This window comes from Tenrec ecaudatus, chromosome 14, assembly GCF_050624435.1.
Source record: "Tenrec ecaudatus isolate mTenEca1 chromosome 14, mTenEca1.hap1, whole genome shotgun sequence".
Taxonomy (NCBI): Eukaryota; Metazoa; Chordata; class Mammalia; order Afrosoricida; family Tenrecidae; genus Tenrec; species Tenrec ecaudatus.
The window spans coordinates 57,905,368-57,929,707 of NC_134543.1; the positions used below are offsets into that span (position 1 = coordinate 57,905,368).

Here is a 24,340-nt window from a genome sequence, read left to right on the forward strand (position 1 = left end):
GGGGAAATATTCTTCTTTGGGTCACAAGGAAGTAGGAAAAAGAGTGAGGAAGTGGACGTTTACAGGCTTGTTTGGAACGCACGAGTGACCACGGAACTTTCATGCAGATTCTTCTGTGTGCCACTCTGACCTTCCCGGACCCTCTTTAGAGAGCAGCCAAGGGGAACCGGGCGCGCTCCCTGCAAGTTCTGTCCTCCTCACACTCTGGCGACCTGAGAGAGCATGGCATGTCACTTTTGTTCTTATAAATATGATTTCATTGACCTCACAATATTTTCCTGAAGTAAATGGTAAACTAGAAATGCAGGGACTCTTGTACCATGGAGTTACTTGATTTTCAAATATGATATCGCTAGATCAGTGTGACCCTCAGAAATCTGGAGTTCTCAGCCAAAGAGCTTGTGTGTGGGCAGCCCAGGAGACATGTAAGCTGCCTGTGTTCGCTTTCCCCTTATTCTCACTTACTGTATTTTGCTTGGCAATCCCAATCACATGAATCAGCCACATGTGGTGATCCTCTGCTATAGTTTATTTTGCCAGCCTGGCCGATAAACACAAGTAGGATTAACTGAAGGGCAGAGGGATAAATGGCTCGGTGAACCTCACCTTGGTTGTTCTGTGCCTCAGTTTAAAGGGGTACACTACCTGTGGGATGCCTAGTCTGTGGACTGTGTCGCTGTAAGTTGAGGTCCCTTTAAGCCCACATGATTGGAATGTTCATCTCTGGAGCTGGGGACTGACAGTTGATGACAGTTGGGGACCTGCCTTGCTGTTTGCTGCCTGGGTATATATAGCCCAGCTCTCTCTACAGAAGGGGACTGGCAACTGGCAGCTCTCAAAACTTGAAGGACTGCTAGTGTCTCACTGCTTTATAATTTAACTGATAATTTCTTGTATTATCTATCTGTATATTATTTAACAGTTTATTTCTTGAATTATATATCTATCTTTATAAATATATTTATATATAATTACTGGCAATTTGGTTTGTGTCTCTAGAGAACACTGTCCAATACATCCTCTCTTACTTTTCCAACTTCCAATGATTAATTTCTTGCCTGCAGCTGTTTCCCTACCTCTCCTTCTAGGCACATCTTCTCCCAATTATCCCTCAATTGTGCTGCACGTCTTTGAAATGTGTCTAAACCAAAATAAACCAAACTCACTGCTACTGAGTCAGTTATGATTCCCAGTGACCCTATAGAACAGAGTAGAACAGCCCCGTGGTTTTCCAAAGCTGCCAGTCTTTTAGGGGACAGAAAACCTCATCTTTCTCTGAGAAGAGGCTGGTGGTTTTGAACTACTGACCTTGTGATTAACAGCCCAACATGTAATCCGAAATGCAACTAAGACTCCTTGAGTCTTCTCTAGGACTTTCTTAGTGATGCTTTGCATTCTTGGGTTACCCCACCTTGACAAAGCTCAGCCATATCCCTTTAACTTAGTAGTAGATAGTTGGACTGTACAGCCATAGCAAATATATTGAACTTTTCTCCATTCAAGTTGTTTCTGATTGTTAGTGTAATTCTTGCTGCTCTCATAAGCTCTTGTGGCACAGAGGTTCAATTGCTGACTGTCATCGTTTTCGGTAGGAGAAAGCTGTGGTGCTCTGCTTCTGTAAGGATGGCATCCTTGGAGACTGTGTGGGCCATTTTTATTCCTGCCTATCAGGGCACCATTAGGCAAAATCCACTCTCTGGCAACAGTTCTTGCTACTCTGGTGCTGTACAATTTTTGAAGTAAATGATTAAGCCATCAGGAAAAGGGCAGAATCCAGGGGAAAAGGGAAGAGTCAGACATTTGAGAGAAAAAAGTTTTGAGGGGGAATTCCCAGATTCAGACTTTAAATGCTCGAGTCAGAGCGTGGAAGATTTAGAACACAGCGCCTTTCCCTATGAGTCAGGGCAGGGGGAGTGCACCATTGAGATAAACTCCACTTTCTTTTCCTAAAGAGACAAGAACATGACTAAACAAACCAAATATAACAAAACCCTGGGCTGGTATAAAGCTAAGGATAAGTGGAATGGAGCAATCTAGCAAGGAAAATAAGTCAAGTCAGCAGAGTGGGAAGTTAGGCATATGCATGTCCCTGGAGGGCAGTGGCCTCTTTTTTTGGTTTCATAAGGAATAACGATCCTTTTCTATTTTTAAGAATCTCTAGTACAGAAAGCTTTTCTTTCATATCTTTCCTTAACTTGTGGAGGAAAATGTCTTATGGAATAAACATCACAGAATCTATAGGAGTAGAAATATCACTATGATATATTTGGGGAAAGAAATAATAAGAAGTAGTAACAGTGGGTTTCCCAATATGAGTGGTGTGTGTGGTGATTTGTAGGTGCTATCCAGTCAGTTCTAAGCCATAGTGACTCCATGTGCAGCAGAACATGGCCTCTACCATCCTTACAATTGTTCCTTTGAGGCCATTTTGCAGCCCCTGGGTCAATTCAGCCATTCTAGTGTCTTTCTTTTTTTCATTGATCCTTTATTTCACAAAGGATGATGTGCTCTTCGAGGGACTACTCTTTCTGACCAGCATGTACAAAATATGTGACACCAAATTTCTCCATCTTCACTTCTAAGGGGCACTCTGGATATACTTCTTCCAAGAAAAATGTGTTTCAGTGGCGTATAGGACAACCATTGCTTCTTGATGAACTTGGACAACAGGAAAGTGCTCCGAAGGTGAAAGTGCTATGAGGGATTTGGGGTTGATGAGGTGGGAGCTCCATCAGTCCTTGTATCTTGAAGTCACATCTGGACAAAGGTTTAAGAATTGAATACCTCCATTGGAACAGGGAGAATGGCTATGTTTTGTGAAAGAAGGCAGCTCTCCCTGCTGTGAGGACAAAGCATAAACTACCACCCTTAGGGTAAGTCCAAGAAGTCTGTAAGAGAAATGTTGGAAACAGAGTAATTATAAGAAACACACTATGTCTTAAGCACAAAAGAAACCGTTGTTCCTTGAGGGTTTTTTTTTCTTCTTCTTCCCCAGCCAGCTTGTGAGTCCAAACCCAAAACCAACAAACCATCAAGTTGTTATATAAGGTTTCTGGGACTATAAATCTTTACAGCCAGCGCGTACTTCCACTGAGTTGATTCTGACTCATACTGAGCCTGTAGGATAGAGAACTGCTCTTTGAGTTGCTAAGGCTGTAAATTTTATGGACACGGACAGCGGATCGTTCTCCTGCAGAAGTACTGACTCTGCAGTTAGCAGCCACTAGTGCTACTTGGGTGCATGAGTTGGATGTAGTTCATGGTCGGGAGGGTTAACCGTTTCATGGGTAAATATGTTCGAAGATGGCAAATTCTACAGCCATCACCTCATTATGATCTCACTGTTCCTTTCTTTTACCTCTGATTACATGCCCATCTGTAACTTGTTCCAAATATAAAATCTCGGGACATTATTTTGTTCAATTCTCTTTTTTATGTCTTATCGGTGGTCTGATTCTTTGTCAGACACAGAAGATGTTGTTATATTTCCACCAGAGAATCCAACATGGTTATTGAGCTTTTGTGTGGTCTGCTGGTAACCAAAAAGTATAACATTGCTTCGTACGAATCTGTTTTTTAAAGATAGTGAGTCAAGAATAGTGATACGCAGGAAGCTCTCTGCATTAATATTTAACTGCAGAGTCCTTCACACATACATACAGTTACATATCCGTGTTTCAGAAAAAAAAATTCCAGAGGTCTGATTTTTCTCTGAAATGTTCAGGTTTTTAGAAGATACCAAACTGTTCCTAAGTTGAAATGCCAAACCATACAAATAAACAATGGAAAGATTTCAGAATTTTGTGTGATTGGACTAAATGAGATTGGTGAGCCTGAAGTTGAGAATCTAGTTGCAGAAGGCTGTGTATGACAGCGGGGCCAGAGATTGATTTGTGGGAACTACACAGGAAATAAGCCTCTGTGGATCTCCCTCTTTCCAAATAGAGGAAAGCCATTGCTAAACAGAGTGCATCAGAGGGATGAGGATGGAAGATCAAAGGGAACAGTTAGAACTTGGTCAGTTGATCCCCGCTCTGATGCTTGCTGCACCTGATCTAGTTTTCAGCATTTTCTGTATCTTTGTTTTGCTTTGTTTTTATTTGTTCGTATTAGGGTGTATCTCAGAGGTGTGATGTCATTGGGAATCACCTACTTGAAGTTGTGTTATCTGATTTATGGTATATGAAACCCAGGGAGGATGAGCCTATAGAGACAGCAAGGAGAGTGAAGGTTTCGATGGGGGTACAGTGGTGGTGATGGTGGTGGGGTTGGGTGTGGGGGGTTAAAAGGGAGCTGATGTCAAGGAGTCCAGGAAGAAAAAGTTTGTTTGGACACCGAATGTGGTCGTAATTGTACAATTCTGCGTGACATGATTGAACTACGGGATGATATATGTATTGACTCCCAATTAATAAGAAATTATACTAAATAAATAAATAAAGGGGATTGACCAATTCTGAGTGAGAGCAAATATTGTAATACTTTTAAAGAAAAAAAATTATCTTTCTAAAACTACAGGATCAGAGTTGTTAGCCAATGTCCCCAAAATGAATCTTTCTGATTTTTACTCTGCTAAGCCAATACTTGTAACTAATACATATCCAGGAAAAATATAAAACATCATAATAAAATTTTGTGCACTTAAGTGTCAGCTGCTATGTATTTTACATGTATTACTTTGTTTAAAACTCTTAGTAATCTTTTCTCTTTTTAAATTATGGGAAAAGGAAAATGTCAAGGTCATGTGGATGGTCAAGGATTCAAGCCCAGGGCAGCCTGATGGCAAAGCTGAGACAGTCGCCCACTATGTCACCATGCTCTGCACTGGACAGTCTGTATTCTGACGTGAACTGGCATTGTGTCTGCTCCTAAAATACTGGCAGAATTAGAAGAGTTCAAGGGAGACATGCCAAAATCAGAAGAGTCAGAATAAATCAAGAGCAAAGCTATAAAAATGACCCAAATTATGGTATTTGAAAGGTCCTTGGGAGCTTCAAATAGTTTGAACTTGTACTAATCTAAACCTTGTCAGGTTGACCCACTCGGTGATGCTTCCAACATGCTTGGCAGTCTGCTTTGGGGAAGATTACAGTGTAAAACAAACAAACAAACAAAACTCTCTGGAGGAGGACTTCTACTCTGTAACACCGGGGTAGCCTTGAGAGGGAGTCTGCCTGACTGATATGGGGCTAGCATGTAAGGACAGACTTCTAACACATAATGACAGGTTCATGGTCCAGACTGTGCAGAAATCTTGAGTTCTAAGGAATCCTAAAATGTGTGGTCTAGTTCACCAAATCCTCAAAGTCCAGAACTTTGAGCAATCATGTTTAGCTTGAAAGAAGGAGAATGTATGAGAAAATGCTCTTTACTGAGTGAGTGGCAACTCTCAGAAATGTGCTATCCCCCTTTTAAACTGGAGATAGAACGGTAGGAATAGCAAGGCCCCTGACCCATGTGGTGTGTTCTGCTCCTTGTTAGTCAGATACTTCTCTCTGGCAACATGTTATATCTGAGACCTTAGCCCCATCATCTGGTAAAAAATTACACTGGCAACTCAAAAAATAGTGTTTATATATTCATCCATTCCTGGGCTCCTGGTTTTCTGTTTGGACCCTTCATTTGATCCTCTAGGTATTTGCTTCTTTAAAGCTAAACTTTGTTCTCGGTCTCTCCCACTAAATAAAATGAGGATTTGAGCTGCTCTTTCATTTTTAAAATTAGGAGTTATTATTCTCATGACCTCTTTTTGGTTCTCAATAAAGTTATGTTGGGGTTCCCTCCTGTTTTCCACATTAAACCTTTGCTTCACACTCAATATCACCATCTGGGTGTCACTGCTTATGAGCAAGTGCCCTCTGTCTGCCTCCTTGAAAATGATCAGTGTCAGCTTTGCTTTACTGACAGGAAGTCATGATTTTCATTATCCTCTGAAATAGCCAGTCCTGTGTCATGGTGTTTAGACTTCTGCCTGTTGAAAGCGCTTAATAAATAGGAAGTAATAAAACTAAATGGATGGGAATTTGGCTAGAGAAAATTTACCAGGATGTAAGAGTTTGTCCATTAAAGGGATTGTCGCACTTTTAGGGTCTTACGGAAGTTCCTTATGATCTGAGTTACCTAAGAGATCTGGTCTATTTGGGAAAAGCTGAAGGTGTTATGTGTCAAGTGCAGAACCCCAAGACAACGAGGTTTATGTGAGATGATTTACAATAGGCTTATTTTCAAGAAGAAAGGTCTAGCCAGACCAGCAGGCTAGATACATAGTCACAAGTGTTATGACTCAGGGCCATTTACCAACCTAGAGAGATTTGATGGGAGCCATGGACCTGTGACCCAGAACAAACAGTAATAAGGAAGTTTGGGCCAATGACCAGAGTGTAGAATTCCTGGACAATTACTTAGATGTCATTGATGATTCCCACATCACTGTGCGCTTTTAGAAACTGGCCAATTGTATGCATAGGAAACACACACGCATGCACGCACGCACACCTGTTGTGGTTGAGTTGCTTCTGATTCATGACATCCTCATGTGTCTCAGCATAGAACTGCGCTCTACAGGATCTTACTGACTACAATTTCTCAGATGTCGGTTACCAAGCCTTCCTCCTAAGGTGCTTCCGGGGGGATTTGAACACTTAATCTTTCTCTTAGTATACAACATCAGCACCCAGCACTTTCCAGTCGATTATGGCACAGTGAATCTATAAAGAGTTTCTGAGGCAGTCAATCTTTATGAGAACAGTTAGCCTCATTTTTCTCCCATGGAGAAACTACAAACTCTGAAATTAGCTGACCAATCCTTACCCAACAGCACCACCCAGGCTCACTCAGCAGAGAGTGCTTACCCATTTGAACCAAGCAGACACCACAATGTGGATAAGCACCTGCATAAATTTAAGAATTGGCAGGGGAACAGGATGTAGCTATAAATATACCAGGCCTAGCCCAAATCAGTTCTTACATTCTCAGAAAAGACCTACATGCAAAGAAAGGACAAGGTTTGCTCCATCACAGTGATTCTGAGTTTTCCCAAATCCACTGATGGCCCCAGAGCTATGAGTTGTCCCACTACTGCCGTCCCATTTCTTCAGGGTCAAGTCCCGACACCCCCGCCCCACAGCATGGTTTCTCACAGGACCAGGTAGTGATTGTTTTCTGCTGTGCATAGGGTGGCTGTGAGTTGGTAAGACCACAATGGCACTTAACAATAGCATAGCCAATAAGATGCAGGCAGACAATTAAGCTGTTAGAGGAAAGAGCCTACATTTGCCTGACCTTGTCATCACACAGTTGCCCATTGCAGCTCCTTCGAGATACCAAACCCCGAAAAACGAATCCACTGCCAGGGAATGGTGAGTCCGTTCGGACTCACAGAAGCTTTCAGGAGAGAGTCGAACAAGCCTGTAGGGCCTTCAGAACTGTAAATCCTTCCAGGAGGCATTGGCCACATTCTCCGCCCAGGGAGAGGCTGGAGGGTGCAAACTGTTGTGTTTGGGGTTTGTACCCAAGCGCTTAACCAATGGACTATACATTTGATTGGGCTGTATAGGATTTTGTTGTAGCATCTATATTCACATCTACACACATCCAAGAAGCTATGGAAACCTAAAGCTACTTCCATAACTGCTTTAGGATGCTGTTTGAATTGCACCATGGACAGTATCCTAGGTCTGATTTTGTTAGTCTTTGGATAGACTAGAGTTCTTCTCTCTAATGAAAAATTGCTTTCCCTGTCAAACCTCGGGTCAGGCTTGCCACCTGAAGGCCTTTAATGACTAAGGCTAAGGTGTGTCTATACCAGCGTGAGGCCCTCGGCAGGATGCACTGACACGGTGGCTGCCACATGGGTTCAGACATAAGAACGATGTTATGGTGGCCTAATTCAATAAATATTGAATTTCAAGGAGGAGAAAGAGGAGGAGACCTTGTTTGGTTGAATTAATTGATTGCTTTCATATGTAACTTATTCAACTTTTTATATAAAAAAATCTGTATATAGTAAATCCATATAAAGCCATCTTTCCCCCTGTCATATAAGCCAATTAATAAGTTACCTATAAAATCTGCCAGCCTGGTTCTGGCACCTTGTCACTCAGAGCACTGATATTATGAGTAGAGGTAATGGTGTTTATGTTCATCAATACACATTGCCTGTGAAATCAAAAGTATTTGCAACGTTTATTTATCTTTGTATTCCCAGAGTAAAGTCCAACCCAAAGTAGATGTGCTTGTTTTGTTTTCACCAATGGAAAAGGACAGCTTAACTGCATTCAAACTCCAGATTCTAACACTCCATTCCGAACCAGCTGAGGGCTGTGCCTTGCTTCCTTTTGCAGAGCTGTGCATTGTGTGATACAGAAAGACCCGGTTCCTGGAGCTTACGACCCACTGTTGAAGGCTAAGAAAAGCCATTCCCCTGAAGGATACTGCCTTAGTCCCATTTCCTTGGTGAAATAATGGCATACTGGTTGTGCAGATGAGAAAATATGCCCACCTAGAGTCCTACACACCCTTAAAAGAGCATCCATCTGATTTTACAAATGAGAGTCAAAGAGAACAGCATAAAAATGGAGGTAAAGCGCTATTTCAGAACATGATCATCTGAAATCTGGAATAGTCTCTCGATTCAGACAGATACATGTTGAGCTCTGCTCCGAGAAATGAGGTGCAGTTTTACTGCCCCAGCGAGCACTGCCCAGTGTTGCAGTGTGTAGGAGCAATCTACTTAGAAAAAACAGATCTCCCTGCTCTTCCCTCCCACATGTGACCACGGAGCCTCACTCACTTCCAGTGAGCTCTGCGGCTGAGTTTCATTCCCTGAGTGTTGCTTAAAGGGCATTTCATAAGGATGGAGATCTCAACACAGCGTGAGGCCCTTAGGGACCCTTTCAAAATTCTTGGTCTCTCTTATAAACCCAGAGGGTAAGCACTAGACCCTATCCTGTAAAAATAACATGCATAATTTATAGAACTGAGAAGGACCTTGTGGAAAACACTGGGGACTATTCATTGTGTACTGCTATGGGTGCTCCCCCCCCCCCCCTAAGCAGAAGTACAGCGCGATGAGGGAGACCTGCAGTGTAAACCAGTCCTTTATGGAAGCAGAAAAACGAATACTATACTCCAGATATTTCATTGCAATTACTTTAGCAACATATGTACAAATGTATGTTTTAAACCATTTTAATCACTTCCCACCCATATGTCATTTGGATAGTGAAGAATATATTCATCGAAGTAGATTGCTGGCAGGAAGCACTGATTTTTGTGACTACAACAAAATAAACAAAACATCCGTGTGTTCTCCGATGTTCCCTCTCTCTTTGTGTATGTGTGTGTGTGTGTTAAGAATTCCTGCATGTCCTTCCATGTGAATTGAAGATACTTTGGATAGTCCAATCCTTTTATAACGGTGGTAATTTGCAACTCAAACATCAGAACTAGCTTTGCCCCAATGCGGGAGCCTGTCACTCAGAACCGCAAGAGATTTGCAAAGCAGTTAACTTTAGTAGGATACATAGCATATAAAATCAACTAAGCTACCAACGCCTAGTCTTTCTCCCCTCCAGCCTTCTTCGACTGCGATGACCACATTTACATTAAAAAAGAAAGCAGCCTGGGAGGCAAAGACCCCGTTTTGCAAACGCCGGCTGGTTCTGCTCCCCAGCCTGGGAGAACCCACCGGGAAGACCTTGGGCGGCGGGGCGGGGTGGTATGGTGACCCTCCTCTGGCTCAGGTGCCGGCTGGCCCTCCGGCGCGCAAACCCAAACAGCGGCCTCCAAAAGAACGAACGCCGCGGATCGCCGGGAGCTGCGGGAAGGCCGCAGGCGGGCGCGCTGGCCGCCAGGGCCGCGGGCCTCGCACACCCCCCTGGGCGCCGTCCGCCCCGAGGAGCTTCTCCAGGAGGCTGGCGCGGGCAGCGGAGCGGAGGAGGCGCCGCGGAGGCCGGCGGCAGAGCCGCGCACCCGGCTTTGACGTCGCCGGCTGCGGCTAGCAGCTCGCGCTCTCAGCACGTAGCGCACAACGTGACCACACACGGCCTCGCTCTCCCTCCGGCGGCCCGGCCGCCCGCGCTCGGCGCGCCGCGCTCTCCGCTTGGCCCTCCGCCTCCCACCGTGTCCGCCGCGCGCACCCCCGCGGGATCCCGGCCGTCGTCCAGCCCCCGGCGCCCCGCCGCCCGGCCCGGCCCGGCCCGGGCGCCTGTGCCGCAGCAGCTGGCCGCAGCCCGGTGCCCTCCGCCGACGGGCGCTCCGGCGTTCCCGGCCGGCTGCCCGCGCTCCGGCAGCTCAGCCGGGGAACCCCTTCTGCGGCTCGCAGCTCGGAACGCGCGCCCGCCCCGGCGCCCGCACCCTCCACCTGGCGGGGGCGGCGCGCGAGGGGACGAGGGGGACGCGCGCGGAGCCGGGGCACGGTAGACGTGCGTGCCCGCCGGGTCTCCGCTCGGCGTTCGCCCCCGCTGGCCAGCGGCGATGCCCGGACTCCGCGTGCGGCTCCGGGAATCGATGCGGCCGGCTCGGGCCCCAGCCTCTCCGGCGGGGCCAGAAAGGCTGTTTTGAAGAGCGGCGGCGGCGGCTGGTGCCCCAGCGAGCTCCAGACGCACAGTGCGCCCTGCCCGTCCCCCCTCCTACCTTCCCGTCCTCCCTACCCTCGCCCCCCCGCCCCCATCCCCACTCCTCCTCCTCCTCCTCTTCCTCCTCCTCCGCGCCCCGCTCGGCGACGGGAGCCTGCACGCCGGTGTGAGAGGATTGGCGTTGCAATGGCAACTGATGGAATGGGGGAAGGCAAGACAGCGGGGCTCGGGGCTCCGGACTGCGGGCCGGCGGGCCGCTGCCGCCGCGTGACGCTCCTCCGGGGACCTGCGCGAGTTACTTTGTGAAGGCGAGTCCAGACGACGAAGCCCAGCTCGGTGCCCCGGGTCAGAGGCCACTTCCTGCTCCCCGGCTGCCCGCACCGGGCTCTCCGCGCGCGGCACCCCTGGCCCCCTGCCCGCGCCCGCCGCCGCCGCCGCCGCCGCAGCGGAGGAGACTCGAGCCCGCTTCCCCGAAGAACACTTCGTCTCCCGGCTCCCCTTCCAATCACCGCCCCCTGCTCCTTCCCGGCGTCTGCGATTTTCCCAGGCGCCCGGTGTGAGTGCGGGCGGGCGTGTGTGTGGCCGTGTGTCGTGTTGTGGGTGTGTATGTGTATGCGCGTGTGAGTGTGGGGTGTGTGGGGCTCCTGCGCTCCGCTCGCAGCCGCCGCCGGAGAAGGACGGACGGACGGCGCTTGCTCCTTGGCCAGCGGTGCCCGGGCACCTGGGCTCGGCCGGGGCGTGAGTGGAGTGCGCCCCGCCGGCCACCGGCCGCCGGCAGGTCCCGCCGCGTGCCCCCCGGGCTGGATATGCTCATGTTCGCGCGAAGATGGATTTAGTGTACGGTCTCGTGTGGCTGCTGACAGTCCTCCTGGAGGGGATCTCTGGCCAAGGAGTGTACGGTGAGTGGAACTGCAACGCTATGGTGACCTTGTGATTCTTGGGCAAGAGGGGTTGGGGTGCGAAAATGCACGACTCGCCCCTCCCGGCGTGGCATCCGATTTACACTTGGTCGCGTTAGCGGGCGCGACGAGGGGGCAACGAGGGCGCTGCGGATTGGGCTGCGAGCGGTCCCCGCGGCGGCGCCTCGCCTCGGAGTTGAGTCAGCCGGCAGCGCAGCACTAGTGCGAACGAGTGGCTTTGCACTTGATTGATCCCCGCGGGGGACCCGAGCTCGAGCAGTCTTTGATTTAATAATGGCTTGACTCCTTGCTTGCCGCGGTTTCCATGCCACGATTTCCCACGGTGGGAAGCTTCGAATGTGACCCCCCGCGAGTCTCCCCGCCCCTCTCCGCCCCTTCCTTCCCCTCTCCCCCCCCCCACCCGCCCCGCTTTTGGCGAATGCTTACAAGACTTGATTTTCTGGCTCAGGAAGTGGGTGACAGTTGAGTTGCGTTCTGCACCAGCGGTTGCCATGAGCACTGACTTGGGGAAGGGAAAAAAGCAGGCAAGATTTTCGGTGCCAGACACAATTAAGGGACATGTTTGTGTGAATGGATGAGCAACTGCATGAATGAACAGACGGCCAAGTCCGCGCGTTTCTGCTCCGGGGCAGGACACCAGCTCACTGCAAAGACAGCATGGTCTCTGGCCTCCACCTAAAACACAGAGCTGAGCAGGTTAGGTTAATGCCGAGGTTTTGAAGCCCTCAAAAGCAGAGCCAGGTTCCTTTGATTGTCAGCAGTTGGCACTCTTGGCTTTCAGGACTGAAATATTCACGAATGTACTCACTCACTCACTCACTCACTCACTCACTCACTCACTCACTCACTCACTCACTCACTCACTCTGTCACTCACACCCTGAAAGACTGCAAGGTGTATGAAATGGACATCCTCTCCTGGGACAAGCAGGTGGTGCCCCACAGAGAAAACAACTTTTGTGCTCAGCATATATGGTAAGGAGGTTAGGAAAACAATCCACCCATAGGGGACAGCAGATCACCCATTGTTCCCCGGGGGGCATTCTCCAGAGCTTGGGATTCCTGCCCATAGTGCCTGTTCTTAGAGCCCTAGAAAGATGGGACCAAGGCACTGCATGCGTCCTTTTGGAAGTATCCCAGCAGCCCTCTGAAGACCCCAGCAGTGACTGAGAGGTACGCCAGAGTGCAAGGGGACCTTGAGACTCAAACTGGCCAGGAAAGTGGTGTGCCCAGATGGCAGGTGAGTAGGGAAAGATGCCAAAGATGGAGATTGGGCCTGGCCCTAAACATTACCTCCTCTGCTTCTTGCTGAGTCTGGGGCAGAGTAGAACTGAGGCAGGAATAGCTCCAGTCCCTCCTGCTCACCTCCTGCCACTCCCCTTTTCTTTTTCCCCAGCCCCTGCCTGGAAACCTTCACTGTAAGGCTCAGGGCAGCTCAATTTCACCTCTTTCCCCACCCAACCTCCCAGATGAAAGAGGCCATGCCTCCCGGGACTGTGTGTGAGATGCCAGCCTCCTGGCAGACCTCTGGCCTGGCTGACAAGAGGAGGTGGGGCCTGAGGAAAGCAAGAATCCACTCAGTGTTCTTCCACACTAGTATTCTGGTGTGTGTGAGAGGACTGCTGAGAGAAGCCAGTGTTCTAGGGATGGAAGAATGCCGCAGCTAGAGACCACTAAGGTGATGCTGCTTCGGTTACAAGAGTCTTAATTCCTCTCACTTCATGCCCAGGTCTTTTTTTTCTCCCAACTGATTCAGCGCATCCTAGTGAAAAAGATTGTTTCAAAAATGTGTGTGTGGGGAGGGGGGCGGGGGGGGCTTGTGGAGGGGTGGAGAAACAGGGGTAATGATAGTGAGAAGGATGGGGGATATTATTACTAGGATTGTCTGGAATGGAAATGCTGGGTTCCACTTTCCTGTCATTTTTACCATTCAGATTATCTGTCCTGGCAACTTTCACATTGGGAAGGCGAAAAGGGTAGGATAAAGTAGTGGAGACAGTAGGAAATAACTCTGTGGCCGTAAACCTTCCCAGTAAAAGGAGCTATTCTGTTCTGATTTCATCATGTTATTAATAGGGTGGTTATTAATCTTGTAGCTAGGAATGCCATCAGTTTTCTACAAAAATCTGAAGCAGTCCTCATGAATGTCACGGCTTAGGTGGGTGTTTTATATGCAGGTGTGAGTAGGGGCATCAGTTGTTTTCTGTGCCCCCTAGATCTTGAATAGCCCTAAAATTAGCTTCTGACCTGCAGCTGGCTAGAAATGCAAATTCTCACGCCCCTCCCCAGACTTTCTGAATGGGAAACTTTGAGTGTGGAACCCACAACAAATCCTCCAGATAATGATTCTGATGCCGTTTAAAGGATGTAACATGAACTTGCAGTTTCCTCTGCTTTGACTTTGTAAAACATGACCTTTGCTGATCTAGTTTTATTTTTACTTGTCAAAGCATTTAATGGGAAAATGAAGAGTATTTATATTTAGTTATAAACACTGATCACTTGTAAAGGACATAGACACACGATTTAGGTTAAGGTTATACATGAGTTTTACGCATTGTATATGAAGGTGCTTAAAAATCATTAATTGGAAAAGCAGGGCAACTATAAAGAGAAACTTCATAATGACCTAGATAGAAACTTTGATGACATGCAAGTGTATCTCTGAAACCATTATTTTTCCCCTGAATGAAGACTGAGTATGCATCATACATCATAAAATATGCTTATATTATATTTAATATTTTATATGTTGTGTATATAGCACATATACTATTTATTTATACACTGTTTATTTGTAAGTCATTCATACAAACACGAAGTAGTATTTCTTTGTACTATCTTCTAATAATTGGGTCTAAGAAGAAATGATGTACTAAAATAAGCAAAAGCACTTTACTGTAGATTAAAAAGTACATATATCACTTAAAGCCGTACTCTTGTCATCTTTCCTCCCTGAAACTAACCAGCCATTCCTTGCCCACTTCAGTTTCTCAGCTGTACATGTCTCAGCATAGGCCAGAACCACATTCATTGAGATGCGTATTTTTGAAATATAAACTAAGCAGAGGAAAACTTTCACCAGATTTCACTTTGTTGATTTGTGGGTGTGCCTCTGTAACAATATTTTAAAATTCAAATTCGAAATAAACAGATTTTAGGTTTGCAACCGTTTTCTTGTTAAGCTCTATCATCGCTGCACACATGTGCACATGGGGCACTAAGAGAAAAAAGTTTCTCTAGAGATTAACAACACAATGTGATTTGTCTTAAACTATACTTTAGCAAACAATTGAACATTAGCTGATTTTTATATATCATCTGATGATGGGCCAAAGATTACCCTTTAACATACATGTGTCCCTCTCCAAAAGGTGTAATGTCTTAAAAAGATACATTCACAAACACAAACATGACTTTTTCCTTGGACAGCTTTTACATATGCCATCACCGATGTAACCTTGTAGCAATATAGATTATGTAAAAGCTCTGTTTTGAGGGAACGATTGCAGAGCCCAAACAAAAAGACAGAGCAACACCAAAGAGGTAAAAATCTTGTCGACTTTCCAACATCTAGATCTCAACTGTTTGATCAAGTAATACCTTTTGGAGATAATGTATTTATGAATTTTTAAAAACTATTCCTAGGTACAGTCTTCCTGCTTGGATTTTTAAAAAATGTATTTGTAGTAAAAATGTCTCCAAAATACTCTTGGGATTTTAAAGTTTGATATATATTTTCTTTTTTACTCAACTGAATATTGCCAAAAGTCAAAAGACATTAAGTGAATAGCCAACTGGCATCTATTTGGCACTAGGACATTTGTGCACTCTCATCGAACTTGGTGTAGAGTAACTGATTAGAAATAGGAAGTGGTGCCCAGGGGTACAGGGTTACTCCGAGCTATCTGTGACTTACTGAGCTCCCTAGAGCTGAGTGGCACTGCAACACTTTGCTTGTTGGAAAGTTTTCTTTTGTAAGTCATTCTGTGCAACTAAATTGTTTGAACTGTTTGACTGTTCTTTCCGTAGAAGTTTTTGATAAATAAATACTATTGCAAATCATACCTCTTTTAAACTTAGATGGCTGTGGGAGAAAAAAAAAAAAGATTCACTGTCACACATTATAAATTAATTCTGCCAGTTCGGTCCTTATTTCCAAGAGGATTGATAAAAGATGATCTGTTAGCATAGACCTGTCCCCATGACAAGTGAAAGACAAAGTGAAACTCCAATTCTGAATGGCTTTTAATGGAAACCAAATTAAACAATGACAATAATATGATGACATGAAACAATGAATGTCCTGCTTTAGGGATATTCAAAAGTAATAAACAGAATAAATCAATCAGCATATATATATAATAATTTAATCTATGATACCTACTCAATTCAATATATTTGATTAAAAATACATGTGTATATGGGTTATATATGTACAAACACAGCTATAAGGATGACACCTTCATGTAGTAGCTAGCCAAGAATGACTTGAGAGTCAAGAGACTGAGCAGACAGGAAGGATCTACAAGATTCTCAGATTGTCCTGTGTTGTATCTGAGTCTGAACAGATTGACAGAAAGATAAGGAAAAGGAGATAGTTGATCTTTGTAGCTAGCCCCGGAATATCACAGTCCTAGTAGCAAAATAATCCCAAAGTGTAGTGAATTGTGGTTTTTACCTAGTTGGGGTTTGGGAGACCCTTTGTGAGATACTGAGTGTGTCTGACACCTTTTTAGGGAATCTGATTTTGGAGAGAAGGGGCGATTAATAAATGCCGTCCCCCGGATTCGTCTGAACTTCTGTTGTCCACGCTCGGCTCTAACCTTCCCTTCTTCTCACTGCTGCCCCCACAGGCCCTTATAGGCAACAAGTATTCCTAGAGAGTCACAAGTATGGTCATTGTCTCCAACAACAAATAGATGGGACTGCGATTGCATCTTGAGATCTTGAGATTCTCCCCAAACATTCCCCCCCCCCGCTTTTTTTTCTGGTCCACTGAAGATTGCTTGCTGGTCATGTTATCTGGATTTCATGTTTAAAAGGAGGCGTTTAATTGTACAGTGTCCCCTGCTCATGCTCTGCATATTCTTGAGAACGCCTCTAATTGGGGGAGCAGGGTTTTACTTTGCAAAAGTTATATGTGCAGCCCGAGTCAGTGACGGTGCTAGGGCTCAAGTCATTAGAGGTCAGTGCAAAGATTCAGAGGTGCAGCCGTTCTGGCGAAAGAATGGCTATCATGAAGGTAATCGTAAGAAGGGATTTTCAATGATTTTGATTTATTTTATTTATTTTCTCTGGTTCTGTTTCTTGTTTATATTGAATTTTTGCATTATTTTTTAGGGTTATAGTTGTGAAGTACTTAACTTTTTTTTTGAGTAGCATCATACAAATGAAATTTGATCTGTATTCTTTTAAATATTACTTTTTTAGAATGGTTGGCCTAAGGCTGATAGGGATGTGCTTATAGCCCCCAGTCTAACGGATTCAGCGTATTTCATGAAATGGCGGTGTTAGGAATCTTGACCTTGGGTATTTTTTAGAAGTCATTCACCACTCACTTCTCTGCCTGGACCTTATCCTTTGAGAAGAGGTTTGTGAGAGTTGGGCCCAGGGTTGGTAACCAACACACACACTGCAACACACGCTGAGCTCTGCATCGTGGGCTCTTGGTAGGTGCAATTCATTAAGAGGACAATCTATCATCTCTGGGTTAAATTGAAGAACATTTTAAGAGTTTTAAGGCTTTTTATTGTGATTTGGGTGAAGGTTTCCGGAGCCGATCGTGTGTTTTAGAATCAACAATGTATGCACATTTTGCTTCTTCCATTTCAACCCACTGATTGCCTGTCCCACTCTCTCCCCCATTTCCCTGCTTCCTGTTTCCAGTCCTCATCTTTCCTTAACCATCTGTCTGCTGGTCAGCGTCACCCTTGTGATGTGAAATCCTTGGTTATAATGCAGGAAGCTGAGGAGGCATTTCCCTGTGTGTGTGTGTGTGTGTGTGTGTGTGTGGGTGTAGCTCACTTGGAAGCGTACAAAGAGGCCTGGTGGTGCAGTACTAAAGCTCTCCAGTTCTAACCCAGAGGTCAGTTCAAACCCACCAGTCAGTTGGATCCGCTATGGGAGAAGGGGTGTTAGTTTGCTTCTGTAAACCTATATCGTCTGGGAAAACCCCAAGCGACAGTTCCAGTGTGGCCTTCCAGGGTTGCTATGAGTCGAAATGGACTCGCTGGTGATGGGTTTGTTGCGTTTTGCTTTGGGAGGACATAGAAACTATTATATTGAATGCAGTTCAAGAATTAATTGGGTGAATGTTTTTGACCTACATTGTAATCGCCATTAACGGAATAAACCCTCCAAAATGAAATCCATTACTTTGCTTCAATGACTATCAATGTAAATATATTACTTAGAGAAGAGTGAATAATTTGTTCATAGAAAACTGTCCCCTATGTTTACTTTCAGATCCAATTAATCATCTTTTGACCCTGTGAAATCATAAAACTGCGAGCAGAGACTTTCTGATGTCATTCCATTGTGCTACTAATTTAAGCCACAGTGACTTTATATTCTGCCAGGCAGATGGAGGTCCTACACTATAGGTGCTGCTTTTATAAAGAATTTCACCACTCTGTTATGCCAAGGTCCAGCTCTATATATTAGATGGATATTTCCTTGTAAACTTAGTACAATTCCTCATGCCACATTATGAGTAATATGCTTAGGTATTTTCCATTTATAATTCCATTTTTCCCTATTATACCATTACGCATTGATCTCATATAAATTTGTTTTTTAGTTTCCGATTATATATTTTTCTTTATTTCTGATTTAATCATTTAAAATAATTTATTTCCTTTTAAATTAGTGTAAGAAAGATGACTTTTATCCCACCATCCATTTCATATATTCCATATAGGTTTACAGTTATAGAAGAACATTTTAACTATTAGGAACATGTTTTTAGAGTATTACACATTTATGATGAATTTGTCAGTTACGGATATAATATGATAGGATCGAAGGCATTGTAACTTATTTCATAATGTATTATTTCTGGATTTCACTACCCTATCTGTGTTAGGCTGGGTTGTCTAGAGAAACAAAGCCAGTGACACCCATACAGGAATAAGAAAGTACTTTATATCCAGACATAATTTTCTATCAAGAAGGCATATCAATTTACGTCCATGGGTCTGATGTTAGCCGAGGCCCTCTTTAGACTCATTCACTGCAGGCCAGTGACGCAGAAAGGTGAAGTGGGATGCAGGCAGATCACAGGCCAGTGGGTGCAGAGTTGTGTGGATCTCAGGCAGGGCCCTGGCATATCTCAAGGTTGGGTACATAATGTGGAGCCACCCCTACAAACAGGCACCGAGTCCTAGCAAGCAGTAAGGCGAATGGGGTGGAGTGGGAGGGAGGAAGTTCCCAGTTTCTCTCCTATTAAGACCCCATACCTTCTAGAAGGCCTCAGCAAGCGGTGACCTTATTGATAGATTAGACTCCACCCCTACAGGAGTGCAAGTTGAGTAAGTGCCACACTACCTTTGACAAGTGTATGTAAAAGTAGGGGACCTCAATTTCCTGAGGTTCCAAACCATATCTATTCTGCTGTGCAGTTGACAAGTTGGGTTAAGTACATGATCTATTACCATACCTCCATGTAGCATATTTCTTGGCTTCTTTTCTTTATACTGATCACGAAAGGGTTGGAACTAATGGAAGTGTGCGGAGGGAAACTTCTCTATGTGAAGGATGGAGAGCTGGCACTCTCACCCCCTCCCTCCCAGAATCTACGTTGTAAATCCCAATCTAGATGTCTGTGGCTGTCGTCCAATTTGGGAAGGAAGTCTCTGTTACTGTAATGAGACAGGGCTAGTGCTGGATACATTCTGAGTGAGCCCTCTGGAGAACCCAAACAGACGAAGAGGGAACTGAGAAGGAGAAGTGTGAAAGAGGGTAGGCAGGTCACGTGCCGAGCGCCCAGGAAGAGAAGCCCAGAGGAGGCGCAGCCCCTCTCCCAGAGCTGGCAGAGGCAGTCACGCCCCCTGGATGCAGCACAGTGCATTCATGGGGCAGTCTCTTAACCGGCCAGGAGAGAATTTTCCAAAAGCTCTCCACTTACAGCATCTCTCTTACAGCAAGACCATCGGTGTCCTAATGGAAAGCGTTAATGACAGCTGGGATCAGAAGCGGTGATAGGAAATAAGTCAGTGGACTTATTTTCTACTATTAGCAGGAAAAAAATGAACCCGTTCTTTTAGTATGGGTAAAACAGCAAGGTCATTTTTTCTCCCTCTAAACTACCTAGAATTTACTTTGTTCACATAGTTCCCAAAGAGTTGGACAGGAAAATGTGTACTGTTTAGTGAAAGGACATCTCCAGGGAGCTATTTCTGGCCTCTTGGAAAGAAAAATGAGGGGACATGTGGGCTTAAATGGAGCTTGTGGTTGCTGTGGATCCGATCATTCTTCCTGCTTATTAATTGCACGAAAGGTGGGTAGGCGTTTGCGAGGCATCGGGGCCTCTCGGTCCGTTGAGTGGAACTGTGAATGGAGACTTGCCTTGCTGGCCTCCAGTGAGCTTCCGAATGAGGAGGATGGGTCTCCAAAGGAGCTGCGGAAAACAACGGCTGGTTTCTCACAAAGGGTGCCTGGTGACGCTGAGATAGAGGTGCTGGGCTGATTCGGGTAGTTTCTGGGATCTGGAGTCAACAATTAATGCACAGCTACTTATTGTAAATAACAGGTGTAGCGTGTAGTAAAGGCCGTAAACTCCAAGAGTTTACAGTTACGTTAATAAAGTGAGATGAGAGAAATAAGATAAGGCTATTAGAAACACGCAACTGACCATGGCACCAGACTAGAGGTCGCACTCGCTGCCATGGTTGGGGGAAACTGAAGCTGGTGGTGGATGAGTTGAGGGCGGCTTGACGATGGGTTGGCGTACTACAGGTAAAGGCGGAGGAAAGTGCGTTACTGTAGTGTGGATCCCCAAATTACGGATGGAGAAGCATCTGAAAAATATCTGAGGAAGTCGAAACAACTTGGGCAAAGTGTTCCCGATTAGAAAAATCTCATCTTCTCCCGGAACCCGTGCCACATCGCAGAAATGCACAATTGTTTTGTGTGTACTGGGAAGCGCGCTCAGATTTGTGCATCCACCAAGCTTCACTCCTTGATTGTGAGTCGGTGTGTTTGGCTTGAAGCCATCTGACCTTTTCGTCAGAAGAGAGCGGAGCTACCCCTAGCCTTAGGTGAGATACAGAGCCCTTCCCAAGCCGAGGCAGACGAGGGAGGCTTTGAGCCCACATAATACTGTCCCCTGGAGTTAAAGGGCAGTTTTTAGAGTGCTGTCCACTTGGAAGCGGCAGCCTACCAGTTCAGGTGGTGGTGTGGGTTCCTTGTTTGGCTGCTGACTCAGAGGTCTGTGGTTTGAAACCAGCAGCAGCTCCGTAAAAGAAAGATGTACAGGTTTAGTGTCTCAGAAATCCACAGGGCCTGCAATCAACTCAATGCTAGAGAGGTGGTTTTTTTGGGGGGGACGGGGGTGGGGTGATATTAATCCCTCCCTCCCTCACCTCGTGTAATAAACTCTTGTGAGATGAGAATGTGCTATGTGGACAAAGGATAGATAGCCATCACTCAGTGCCAGCCAGCTGGTGCTGACTCGTAGCAGCGCCCTGTGGGTTTCCGCACTGTCCCTGTCCCTGTCCCTGTCCACCGGAGTAGAAGGCCCAGCCTTTCTCTCGAGGAGCGTCTGTGCTTTAGATGCGAACTTGCAGATGTTAGCCCAAAGCGTAATCACTACACTACACCACCAGGGTTGCTGGGCATAAACAAACAAAACTTTACAAAACAAATGAAGAAAACTTTGACACGTTATTATATCCGATATAGATGAGAGAAACTGGAGATTATCTTCTATTCATGATTTTCATTCCACTTACCTGGAGAGCGATGCCGTTCTCCACACTGAGTATAGGTCCAGCTAGTAACAGAGAGGAGGCAATATTTTTTGGGAGGGTCTGTGGGGGGGTTGAGAAACTTTGTCAGTCTGGCAAAAAATTATACAAATCTATATCTTTTCAAACAGTTTTTGTAAAATCAATATGTGCATAAAAATGCTATTTGATATGGCTCCCTTGTTTACCTACATGTATGCATAATTCTCCTCAGCTTTCAAGCCACCCCACACTGGGGTTTCTCCTGTGACTCCTATTTGGGCATCGGGTGGGCAAGAGGCTGCTGCTTTCCCTCAGGGGACAGCATCAGCAAATACTAGTGTCCAGGCCGACTCTATTTTAGTGCGCTTCCCCTATTGCAGATTGCGTTTAACCAAGTGTTGCGGTTGTTGACAAACTATAAGTTTGTGGCAACCAATTGGTGCTGTTTTTCCAGCAGCCTCTGCTCACTCCATGTTTGGTCATTCTCATACTGTTTCAGACTTGGCTGTAATACTGTTAGACATTTAACCCACCACAGTATAGTGTTAACATTTTTATGCACTGGACACCGAAATATTAATGTGGCTTACTTTACTTCCATATTTATTTTACTGTAGTGGTCTGGAATCAAATCCACAGATTCTTGGAGGTATGCTTCTAACCTGAAATTAATGATTATGAGTGTAGTTGTCTTCTTATAACTTCACATGTGTGTGCATATAATGTAGATTTAGATTTATAATTTTTTTTGTATCAGGAGAAAACTATTTTGATATCTTCTGCATTTTAGGGAATTGATATATATGCATAGAGAATAATCAATTCCAATGGAAAATTAGGCATATAGTTTTCATAACAGCACAACAAAAGAATTATTTTTTCTTAGTCTCTTGGATTTTAGGTCTGTTCATGGGGTTATTGGAGGTGCTGGCTCAGAATATTACATTGGTTTGACTGCATCAGATCTAGTTTCTTGGACATGGTGTTTTGTGATAGTTTCAGCGTGATATATTAAGTTACCGTATATACTCAAGTATAAGCTGACCCGAATATCACCTGAGGCATCTAATTTTACCACAAACAGCATTAAAAATGTGCTGAAAAATTCGGCTTACACATGAGTATATATGATATGCCAATTCATAATTGATCATCCCAGATTTAAATATAAGAATAATTCAGACCTACAAATTACAGGCTTAGAAAAAAAAGCAAACAAGTTAGGTATTAAGGGACTTCCAAAGAAGCTAGTTGGTTACATTTTGAGCTGCCGAATCATAAGGCCAGTAGTTCAAACCTACCAGTCACTCTGCAGCCTTTAAAAGACTTAAAAGTTTGGAAACCCAAAGAGGCAGCTCTTTGCCCTGTAGGGTCTCTGCATTGGAATCAATTCAATTAGGTGGCAGCAGGTTTTTCTTTTTGGTATGGAGGCTGGGCAATATATGCAGGGACTACACATTGGATACTTCAATACAAGAACACAACTTCAAAAGAGTAAGGATAAAAAGACAATTGAGAAAGATACATATATGGAAGGTGTGAGGACAATTTAGTGTGTTGCAATGTAAGACTTCTTAGCAATCTTCAGAAACACTTTTAAGATTACATTTTTCTTCTTCAAATTATGCATTACACATTTCAGAATACATTTTAATATAGATAAGTCGATGGGCAATCCACATTAAACATTTCAGAGGTGAGGTTGATTCCAAGCTTCTTCATAAGAAAAATCCTCACTTTTAAGAGTTTCTGTACACAGGTGGAGAAATCTTGTAACAAGACTGGGACATTTTAATTTTGAGAAAGGAGTTTGAACTATAGCAGACCCATTTTGGGCTTCAGAATACTTGAATCCCTGTTTACTGTACAAACTCATCACCAGTCTGGGATTATGCCTCACAGGGACCCCGTTGGGCAGAGTGGCACCTTTCCTGTGGGTTTGAGGCTGCAAACTTTGTGGGAACAGAAAGTCTCATCTTTCTCCTGTAGAACAGCTGTCCATGTGGTTCTCAGTCAAACACATAACCCACTATACTATACCATCATGACTCCTTATTTATTGTACAGTAGCTATGATTTCTGACCCCTTTCTAAGATAACAAATTGGAACTGCCTGATAGTCAGTTCCTAATAAAGGTGAAGAGATACTTGGGGAAAATTCTAAGTTTGTGTAATTTTCACTGTTCAAATACCTCTTTGGATCAAAGGACACCATTTGAAGTAGATCTTGACCTAAATATTTAGTACAACACCAACTACTTTAACTCTAGCCTGAGTACACTTCCTGCATGTCAGGCTAGCTAACATTACATTAAAAGACTCTGATTTTTTTTAAATGAGGGAGAAAAGAGTGGTATATGACATATATATTGTATCTCAAAAACTAGAGCTCCTGGGGGAAAAAACGGGTGCTGTTTTTGGAATCAGCAGGTCAAATATACCCAGAAAGAAGTCTGACACTTGAGGCACCAACATGTATGTGGACCAATGTAGTTTTTATAATTGATTATTTTAAAATAAATGAGTATATAAGGATAATTCAGTATATTGGATTATCACAAATTTGGTGTGTATTATCATATACTTTTGATCTGAAAGTGACCCAAATTGGTGATTTTCACCTACTCAACTAATTATCAAAATAAATAAATAACACCTCTTTCCATTAGAACTAACAGAAAAACTTGGGACCATATTCAAGATTAAACCCTAAGAGCCTGATACTTAATAACATATTTCATATAATTATATACTTTTAATGACCCCGGCAAAAGTTTTTAATTGCCCTAGGCCAGCACTTGCTTTCTGTTTTTGTTTTCTTTTTTGAGAATGAAAGACAATTTACTTCAATTACCATTATTTATGTGGTTTTCAGATAGATCTAATTACTTAAT

The 24,340-nt window shown here is 44.6% G+C and overlaps 1 protein-coding gene across 1 annotated transcript in view; it reads left to right on the forward strand.

The window, feature by feature from the left end:
* The first annotated feature begins 10,736 nt into the window (after positions 1-10,736).
* Positions 10,737-24,340, forward strand: part of MDGA2 (MAM domain containing glycosylphosphatidylinositol anchor 2) — a 1,044,700-nt gene continuing 1,031,096 nt past the window's right edge. The window contains exon 1 of the mRNA XM_075531139.1: positions 10,737-11,476. Coding sequence (XP_075387254.1) covers positions 11,404-11,476 — 73 coding nt within the window. The 5' untranslated portion in view covers positions 10,737-11,403. The remainder of the gene's footprint in view (positions 11,477-24,340) is intronic.